We start from the raw sequence: 10,764 nt of genomic DNA, 5'->3' as shown, positions 1-10,764 counted from the left end.
ATTACACTTTAATATAATATAAAAAAAGAAGACATTTAAAAAAAAAAGACATTTAAAAATCACAATTCACATATATAGAAATAATTGTAAAGTACATATGAATTCCTTGAAAAATCCAATACGTGATTATTATCCCGCATAATAACATTTTAATGCATTAAAACAAGCATGAAAAAAATTCCTTGAAAAGTCTATCACATATGAATTCTTTGAAAAGTCCAACACATATGATTAATATCAAAATATTAAATTTTAATAGAGTATAAAAAAAAGAAAAAAAAAAAAAGATAAAGTGGTGAAACACAACCCGTGCACAATACGGGTGATATGCTAGTTCATATATGAAAAAAAACCAAGTTTGATATTTTTCATTTAATATGTGTGAACAAAATAATTCATATAAAATAGTGGAGTTTATATTTTTAAGTAGGATAATACACTTTTTAAATAAATGATTAGTTATTTTATATTACTCTAGATTCTGTATTTTTATTCATTTTAATAAAAACCTATACAATTATATTACAAAAAATAGAAACAATATACAAAATGGAACATAGATGTACGAATAAACAAAACTTTATAAAAACTTGTAGGTAGAAAGGGTTCTTAAAATTATTCGACCTGATTTTATTTGTCCACACCTGATTTTAATAAAAAAAGGTTCGGGATGAACTTTGATAAGTTAGGATAAAATACAAAGGTATGCACGTAAAATTTATCAAGATTAAGATAAAATATGAAATTGTATCATTAAGATAGATGAGTTTAAAATCAAGAACTCGTGTGGGAAACTCAAAAAAAAAAAATCCAACCCATTGTCATTTTAATCCACTCAATTTTATTTTATTTTTTTTTATTCATTTATAAACAATGTGTGTCCAATTAGATGATATGTTTTCGGAGAATTATTCAAAGCTATATGAATGCATCTTTGTAGTGGATGAACATGACCATACTGATCACACTTCCATTTGGGGCCAATGTGAACAAAGAGAAATTCCAGTTGAAAGAGATTAATCTAATTGTTAATGAGACACTGGATGCTGCAATGAGCATTACACATTTTTGATTGAATGAACTGAAATCCAAGATATTATATGTATAAAATAGTCAATCACGTGCCAGAAAATAGGACTTATTTAGTAGTAGTAGCTAAGGTGTATTTAACTCAAATTTTGGGTGGTTGTCACATTCAGAAAATAGGGTAAACATATACATATATATGGACTGAAATTTCAACACATCTCAAAATCAAGTCTTTTCTATCGCTTGTTTTAATTAATTAGTTATAGGCTTCATTGTCACCATTTCATGCCCCCTTACTATTTTTCAATGGTGTGAACTCAAATTTTTTATTTAAAAATTATTCAAAATTTCAATGTACGGCGTATATTTAAACTTAGGTATGGAGTGAGTCACATTTAAGATGAATTTAAACCACATATTCATTTACTTCTATTAATCCAAATATGCAATTTTCATTACCACAATGTAAAATTTTTATTAATTGATAATATCACTGGTATTTCAAATATTTAGGATTATTTTCATAAGTTAGTTAAAAGTTGACTTTTTAATTTTTTTTGAAAAATATTTAAAAAAATAAAGAGATAATCTAACCTAAAATATGTTAAAAGCTAAAATTATGACTTTTAACCATCTATCAAAAAAAAACATGCCACTAATTAGTTTCTCGTGGAGAGGTTATTGGACTCCAACAGACATTCAACTTTGAACTCAATTTTGTGACTTTTGTCAACTTCATGCACAATGGTAGGCCGACCCAATATGATGTTGAGAACTTTGCCATTTCACTGGGCTAGATTCATGGGCTTCAGCAATGGCCCAAAAATTTTAATTTTAATTTTATTTGTGCAAAACTTCAAAGTTTGATCGTGTAACAAATCAAAACTCAAATTTTCAAATCTCTCAAATCAATCCCATGGTCATTTGTTTGTGTTGAATTGGAAGACTATTTGTTGATTTGTAGCAGGAGGTGGAGCACACAGTGGTGGTGTTGGGGCGGTGGTGGAGTGGGAATGGGCCAATTCTTAAATTTCCCATTTTATTTTATTTTTTGTGGACAATAAAATTGTAGGTGAGAGACAAGAGAAGAGCATTGAATTGAAAAGTAGTATAATATCAATCCCTTCTTTTATGATCAATAAATATTACAATTACATAGAACAAATAAAATACACTCAATAAACAATTTGAACCTAAAAACTCAGACCATCATTTAGTTTTGTACCATGAACTAATTTAATTACTGAGGCTTAAAGAAGCTGACTTTAATACCAGTGTCAATCACAACATATACTCCAGCAGCGATCACTACCCCACTGAGACTTATTCCAACAATTCCTAATCCCCAGTTTACAAACCACATGGGGCTATAAACCTTGGGCTTCTTAATCTTAATCCACATAAAACACGGATAAGCGAAAGTCACCGGCAACGCGATCCCTCCGATAAGGCCGGCCACGCTTCCCAAGAAAGGGATTGCCACGGCGAAAAAGAAGCAGCCAAAGCCGAACATGGCTCGGAGGATTGCACGGAGCCACCACGTGCACGGTTTCTTCAATCGGGTGGTGAACTTGGACTCCATATCATCGAACATTGGCATGCCATAGATTTGGAAGGAGCTCACGGCATTGATTATGACAAAGATGCTTGTTAGTCCTAGGATGAACCGCGATGTATCTTTACCGTGAAATTGGAACAGAGCTGTTAGCATGCCTCCATCGGGTATCTGTATTCATATATACTATGCATAATAAATTTTATATCTCATTCTCATAATACAATACAAGAATTCATTTATTTATTTTTAATTTTTTTTGGGGATAGAAAATTAGATAAAGCACATTCAATTTGAAAAGTAGGAGGAGGAAATTAAATTATACCTGGCGACCATAGGCCCAATAGCCACCAATTGCAATAGGGAATAAGCACATTGCAACCACAGCATATGCAAACTTCACACCCTTCCACATTGGCACACGTGATGGGTGCTTCTCACTTGAAGGCATGGTTGCCTGCACTCAACCAAATGTATCCAAAAATTAAAAATGTGTATTAAAAAATTAATGTATAATCTGCATTCATTTGGATTGTACATTAATTTTTTTCTTTTTTTTTTTTCTTTTTCTTACACAACATTTTTTGGTCATGGCACGTAGCATTATTGACATGTTTATAAATTACATGGTCTTGTTGAGGTGGGTGGTTGGGTAATTAAAGCTGGGGACTAAAACCATGGTGCATGGTCAAAATAATCCATCCAGCTTTTGCAACACTTGACTAGTACTAGAGTATATAATAAAAAATAATAAATGAATAGCTCCAAACCAAAATTCAACATCTTCGGCCCGTAAGTGTCATAAAACGTCAGACTCACACACTTAATAATCTCTGAGTATGATGCATTATATATTACAAAAATATATTAGTTCGGTCAAAACTCAACTTTCAAACTGGTGAGTTTTTTACATACAGTAAGTTGTATTACTAAATTTTTTAATTTTTTTAACAATCACAAAAAATATATATATATATATATATATATATCTAACTTTTTCACGTGAAATTGTTAGTAATGGTTGTGAAGCACAAGGCCATTGGCACATAAAATTCAAGTATTTTTGTCTGCGAAGACTTTGGAGTTACTTGCATGTTGATGACAGGTCCTTATTAACAGTGGAAGAAAAGTCATCATATGCCTCCAAAAAAGAGTATCCAAGTGTAGTTTGTTTAATTCAGTCGGGTCTCTGAATTTAATCGGATTTATATTAATAATTTAAATTATTTATATTTTAATAAAAAATCAAATTAATTTGATAAAATAAAATAAAATCAATAAAAGAGTTTAGGAACTTGATCAAACATAATTAAACTTCTCTTAGATAGCAGAAGAATCGATTCCTTATAACGTAAATTTAAATTTAATATAATATAAATTATATCTAGAATAAATTTGATTAACAAATTTAAATTAATTTTGATTTCGATTTTGAATCTCAAGTTTGGCATTTTAAATTTTAATATTGCAACATTACTAAGAAGAAGCACAAGCATGGTATGCACAGTAAGTACCTGAATCTCAAGTGTGAGATTGTGGCCTCTGAAAGCAAAAGCAATGATCCCAATAGCATTGAGAAGATCAAAAGCGTTAACCATCTGAGAATGGGATCTCACAGGCTCGTACGACACGTTCGGAAGCCGACCCTTCGCCACCGACACCACCCATATGATTGTGCAATATCCGACGGCTGTGATTGCTCCGATCAGCGACACCCCAGCTATGGAGTTGAGGTTCGGCAGCTGAGACAGCAACACTGCGGCGCACGTGAATACTAGGTACCACTCCACGATCGTTAATGGCTTGAGCGAGCAGTTGGCCCCACATGCCAGCTGAAACAACGACCTCATCGTTGAACCTCCTATGATGATCAGAGCCACACACGTGCCCCCTGATAGGTACGCGATTGGAAACAGTGCCAGCAGCTTAGCCAGCTTGTCCCCTGAAATATTGGATCATAGAGGAGTTGTTCAATTGTTTTGAGGTAGACTCAGCTTATTAATTTATAAGTTGAACACATGGTTCTCTATTTTTTATTTTTTTTAATTGATTAAATATACAATACAGATCTAGAAAAATAATAATAATAATAATAATAATAAATGTTTTTGGTACAAAAGAGGACTAAACTCAAAGAGGGAGATGTGATCAGATTTCACATAGCATTACTAGAGATGATATAGTTCAATAAGTTAGAGATATGTAAAATTTTATTTTTATTTTATTTATTAATTGATAATACCATGATATTACAGTTGCACTCATGTAGTTATTTTGGTAGTTTTATTTATTTATTTAAGAAAAAATTAATTGTTAATAAAATTGATACTTTCGACAAATGTTAAAAAAAAAAATTTTTGTCATTGGAAAAAGTGGGTGGGAAATTTTTTTTTTAGGACAAAAATAGTGAAAAAGTAATTGTTTAAGCCATTGCCACAAAGAGAATCAACAACTTACCGAAAGTTGCACTGCTTATCTGCATGTATCTGCTATAGCGAATTCCAGTTTCAGTTGATTCATGGAGTTGCACCAACAAGTAGAGGGTGTAAAGTTGCCATACAAACCCTAATGTCAAAAGTATGATTCCCCATGTCCTGCAACCAAACAAACAACATTTATATACACAAGTTATTAAAAAGATTGGAGTAACCAGACCTAAACCCAAGTGGGTTCAGAGACTGAGGCCTCGCTTCGCAATTAAAAATTTTAGTTAAAAAGTCACTACATCACTCTCTCTATATTTACGTATTTCTTTTTATAAAAAATTAAAAAATTAATAAAATAGTCAATCTTCAAAGTTTAACTTACCATCCAAGAATGGTGAAAGCAACAGGAAGCACCAGGGCTTGAATTCCAATCCCAGAACACAAAGTATGAAAAGCAGCATAGTATGCGTTTCCATTTCTCGACTCAGTGATGGGAAGCCAAGCATCTTGTGGGTCGAGCTTGGTCATCTTGAGAGCTTTCCTGAGTGGGCTTCCCAACGGAGTAATGAACCGTGGGGTCCTGATCCTGGGGGTCTTGTTTGGGGTCTTGTTTGCGGTGGTTTCGGGATGGTCGGCGGTGGAGAGCAGCGGCGATCGAGACAGAGAAGGAGAGTGGAACTGAGAGGGTGGACATGATATGGGTGGTGTTGAGGCCATAGATGGCGGCCGAGGAGTTATGGGGGCGGACCTTACCTCGTCAACCTCACCCATTTTTTAGTTTTGTAGTTTGCAAGGTCTATCTCTAGCTCTAGTACTCTGGCAACTTCTATTTTCCCTCTCCTGCCTTTGGCCACACAAACAAGGCTTGGAAGTATAGGCCTATATATAGGAGTTGCATGTACTGTGGTGTATGGTGCTTTCATGTGCTCAAAAAAGATGTTGGATTAGCTTGACCGACTCAATTGTTCATACTCATTGGGGGCGAAGTTATTGGTTGGTTGGTCCAGGCCACGTCATGTGTTGCTATATATGTAACAGTAATGATAGACTATTAAAAAATATCATTACTAATAGCTCTAATGAGTTAGAAAATATAAAAAATAAAAGAAAAAAAAAACACAAGAAACAACCATCACATCAAATGGAGAGCCACCTCATTAGTACTCCTCTAGTGGTCCCTTTTTAGTGCTCCCAAGCATTAATCTATTTGTAATTGGTAAAAAATGTGAGACTTCAAATTTTATATTAAGTGATTAAAGAATATGAAAGGGACTTGAAGGTTTGTGATTGGCTTGAGATATGGTCATGTGGTGTCCTAGGATCAATCAATAATTTTTTCTCATTGAGGGTTTATATTTTAGTTGTTGTTTTTTTGATAAATTACAAATATATTTTTTGAAATTTGTTTAAAATATAAATTGTTCCCTATAATTTTGAAAATTACATCTCACCCATTCAAAATTTTAATTGTATAACAAATTATCTTTTTTATTAATAAATTATTAAATCAATTAACAGTTTTTAATGATATAATAAATATATTTCGATTAATAATTCAAGTAATTTTATTATTGTATAAGAAAATAGTTAAGAATTTTATTTTTTCTGGTAATTTTGTTAAATAAAAAATTATGAAATATTTGTAATTTTCCAAACCAAATGGAGTAATCTGTATTTTAAGTAAATCTCAAAAGGTCTATTTAGAATTTATTTTTTACTTTTAAATTTTTTCTGAACAGATTAATCACGCCAAAAAATGAGGTTGATCAGGCATCCATAATCACTTGATCAGATCATATTTGTCTAAAAAATAAACTATCTGTTAATTATTTTTTAAACGAATATGACCGATCAAATAGCTAATAATATCCATTCAATCTGATTGTTGGCGTAGATAGTTTGCTCGACGAATTTTACAAAATGATCAGTGGATTGGTGATCTAGTTGGCCAAGCACAGTAAAGATATGTATGCAAAATTTATGCACAAAAATATGTCTAGAAGATTACTATGTGGTTTAAATTTAAATTTTATGTAGTAAAACTCACGTCTTAAATTAATTTTTGGGCAAACTTTATTTTAGTCCTTGTGGTTTGGGTCATATATAATTTACCCCCTTAATGTTTGAAAATGACCACATAACCTCCACCTAGTTTGTGGACTAAAGTGTATTGTTAGATCCATTAACGACTTAATGAAAAAGATTAAAATAACCCTGTATATAAGTAACTTAAGCGTGTGAATTATGAATATTTTCGTCATTTGTTTAGAAGACAAAACACTTCAACTCCCTGTGCTCTATTCTATATGCAATTTACTCCTTTAAAATTTGAAAATAAACATATAACCCTTTTATGTCTGTCACGTATTTCACACTTATTGTTAAGTTGATAAAATGTTTAACAATACACTTTAGTCCACAAATCACATAGGAATTATATAGTCATTTCTAAACGTAATAGGAGTAAACCCTACATAGCCCAAATATAGGTAGTAAAATGAAATTTATCCTTAATTTAAATTATACATTAAGGCACTATTTGGCATCTCCTATATTAGCATAATTTTTTATCTTTTTATTAACCCACATCACTTCTCTATTTTTTTATATATCTTTTTGTAAAAATTAAAAATATATATTTATTTAGGTCATTTTAAATTTCTTTTAAATATTATAAATATATATATATATATATATATATATATATATATATATGTGTGTGTATAAATTGTGTCAAACGTAACATTGCTAAAAAAGAGGCAGCGGGAACAAAAGGGGAGGTTGTTAGAGTAGTAGTCGTATGTATGCTGACCAAGATTTCGCAGACAATTTGGAACCACCGGCACTGAATAGAGAAAAATATATTAAAGAAATGGGCCTAAAATAAAAGCAAGTGGGCTTGTTGACGAGCCAGGTTGGCCATTGGCTGCTATAATCTTCTTCCTGTATGTTGAATGTGTATTATTATAATATCTTAAATTTGAGAGCACCCTTTTGAAGACTTAAGGTGGTTGATCATCTTTATTTCAACCGTAAATTATAAAGTATAGTTCAACCTTATCTTTTAATATTGGCTTGACTTAGACTTGTGTTTTTCCATTTTTTTTTTTTTTTTTTTTTAATTTGGGAGGAATTACGTCGTTAATTTTTATAATTTGTTTTTTATGTCAATTTAGATTATATATAATTTTAATTAACTTAATTTTACCAATGATTTATCATTTTATTTTAATTTGATTCAATAGATCTCATTAGAGTTTTCGATAAAAATCACACATGTGAACAGTATATATCATATTTTTAGAGCAAAATTATAACTTTTCTCATATCTCTATCCAACTCAATGAGTTAACTTTAGTTAGGATTTACAGAAAATTATTGTACTTACCTTGATAAAAGTGGTTCAACATGGAAAATTAATGGCAATGTGAATAGTGGGGATGGGCGTAATTTCTTTGAATAGTCTGAAGATTCATTAAGTTTAATATATAACACCACACTTTAGTGTCCAATGAGTCAAAGAAGTTAGAAACAAAATGAAATTTAAGCATTAAAATACACACACAACAATTAGGATCACCAGTGCATGCTTTTGATTTTCATGTTGATGTAGAGCTTTATTATTCTTTTTGACTTTGTGAAAATTAAGAACAGAGAAAAATAGTTCAATTCAAATATGGCCAGCTCAAGCACCTATACGCAAGCAGATAGAAGGAATTAATGGTAATTAAATAAATATTTTTAAAAAAAAAAGAAGAGAAGAAAAGTAAATAAATAAAGAGAAGAAAAAAGAACCTCCATAATTGACTGATCATCTCACTGAAAAAATCAACCATTTTATCTAATATAGTAACATTGTTTGAATTTTTGGTGTTATGCAATTCACAGAGTCATAGTTGGCTCGTTTGTTTATAATTTATAAAAATTTTATATAAAAACTTGTTTGGTAGCTGTTTTGTTTTTTAAAATTATAAATAATTTATAAAATTTATTAATTTATTGTAACTAAAAGAAAATTTTACTTGTTTAGATTATTAAATTTCATTTAGTTTTCCTTCTCACACCCTCTTCAACGAGTACCCATCACCACCAACGGCTAGGGCTGGGCAAGAAATTTGTATAATTTATAATTTGATAGCTCCTCTGAGCTAACTCCTCCGGACGGTGTTCCTCTCATGATCACTCATGCTCTCAAGCTCCTCTGAGCTAACTCATGCTCCTCTGAGCTGACTCACAGTGGGTCGTCGCATCGCGACTTCCTCCTCCACTCGAGTTGTCGACGCCCTCGTCGACTCAATGCAAACCAATAGTTGCTCCTCAAAATTATAGCTCAAAGCCCTCCGGCAAGCTCAAAGCCCTCTGGCTGATATCTTCAATACACTGAAGTATCTCTATATTGTGCCCTCTGGCGAAATGAAAGCCCTCTGGCTGCTGCTCATAAGCAAGCTCATGCCTCTGAAGCCTTCTGGCTGATGCCCTCTAGCAAACTCAATCTCTGAAGCCCTCTTGGCTATTGCTCTCTAGCAAACTTTAAAACCCTTTAGCTGAAGCCCTCTGGCAAATTGTAGCCCTCTGGCCAATGCATTCTTTGCAAACTCAAATTTTCTCATGCTCTCTAGCAAAATGAAGCCCTCTGGCTTAACTCAAACTCATTCCCTCTGGCAATGGGTAGCCCTCTTGCTCCCAACTTATCTCTTCTGGCTAGAATTTAACTCATGCTGCCCAGTACCTCAGCCACTGCCTTCACCCGAGTCAGTTATCTCATCAAGCTCAAAGATTTCGCCTTTCAAAGGCTCACCGCTCCTGCCACCCACAAAGCTAGCCATTTCAACAATGCTGCTCAAAATGGTGCGCTGATCCTGGCACCAAATTATGTCTTGACTTTGCAATCCCGCTACACGATTGTTCTCCAACAACGGTGATTTCATCCATCACCCCGCTCTCTAACAAGCATGTACACTCGGTGCCTCTGCACACGGGAGTCAAGATCTCAAATTTTTGTCTTGAAAATTTTCCGAACAAACCCTCTAAGAGTCAACAACCATGTGTCTGAAGATGCAAAACCACTGACAAGCACAAGTTGCAAATGCCACCACGAACGGTCGAAACATAGGCCCCCTGAAGTGAACCAGTGATAATGTCATAGCACGTGCACGGCTGCCAACGAAAATTCGTCTCTAAGGCTCAATAACTGAAGATCACATGCCCACAATCTGATACAAGCATTCCACAAGTCCAAACTGCGGTAGAAATCCCCATATAGCTAACAAAGGAACACAATCATGCCAACCCTGCTGGTTAGGAAGCAACCCGTCCATAAATATAGCATACTCGCGCCACAGTGTGCCCACAGTGTAGAAATGCTCACCAAGTCCACAAAGTGAGAGGGAAACACCAAGTTAGCAAGGAAACACTAGATGCCACAATGCTGCTCAATTCGTACCCTCGAGAACGGTTGTTGCGTTTAAGGCATCGCTGAAGAATAGCACAATAGGCACGGATGCCCCAAGACATCACTAATCAGCTCCCACAGTTCAAACATGACTAGAAAACCAACGGCGGTCTTGTTTAGAGTCTAGGATGTCATACACGTCCCCCAGGATGAGTTTCATGCATAACTCCTTCAAACAGCTGCATCGGGGTCCACGGAAGAATGATATCACAAGATAGTTGCATGTCCGCTCTAGATCGAGCTCACCCCAAATGAGTGATCTAGCTCTGATACCAATTGTCACAGGCCGACTCCTTTAGAGG

At 33.6% G+C, this 10,764-nt stretch overlaps 1 protein-coding gene across 1 annotated transcript; it reads right to left on the bottom strand.

Annotated features, from left to right (window-relative positions):
* Positions 1–2,122: 2,122 nt before the first annotated feature.
* Positions 2,123–6,015, bottom strand: LOC114264789 (lysine histidine transporter-like 8). Its single transcript, XM_028205502.2, has 5 exons — positions 5,393–6,015; positions 5,042–5,178; positions 4,099–4,526; positions 2,910–3,041; positions 2,123–2,755 (listed from the first exon to the last, which is right to left on the bottom strand). The coding sequence occupies exons 1-5, from the start codon at positions 5,779–5,781 to the stop codon at positions 2,270–2,272; spliced, it is 1,572 nt and encodes a 523-aa protein (XP_028061303.1). The 5' UTR covers positions 5,782–6,015; the 3' UTR covers positions 2,123–2,269.
* Between the last annotated feature and the right edge of the window lie 4,749 nt (positions 6,016–10,764).

Source organism: Camellia sinensis, unplaced genomic scaffold (assembly GCF_055761805.1).
Source record: "Camellia sinensis isolate YWXY unplaced genomic scaffold, ASM5576180v1 Unanchor2, whole genome shotgun sequence".
Classification (NCBI taxonomy): Eukaryota; Viridiplantae; Streptophyta; class Magnoliopsida; order Ericales; family Theaceae; genus Camellia; species Camellia sinensis.
This window is presented reverse-complemented; position numbering and strand designations above follow the sequence as displayed.

What these genes read in the sequence shown, in the direction of transcription:
- LOC114264789 (XM_028205502.2), bottom strand. Translation starts at nt 5,781, where the DNA reads ATGGGTGAGGTTGACGAGGTAAGGTCCGCCCCCATAACTCCTCGGCCG. An exon ending in ATCTCACACTTGAGATTCAG is followed by an intron (nt 3,042 to 4,098) that starts GTACTTACTGTG and finishes GGTTGAGTGCAG; the next exon opens with GCAACCATGCCTTCAAGTGA. An exon ending in ATTGGGCCTATGGTCGCCAG is followed by an intron (nt 2,756 to 2,909) that starts GTATAATTTAAT and finishes ATATGAATACAG; the next exon opens with ATACCCGATGGAGGCATGCT.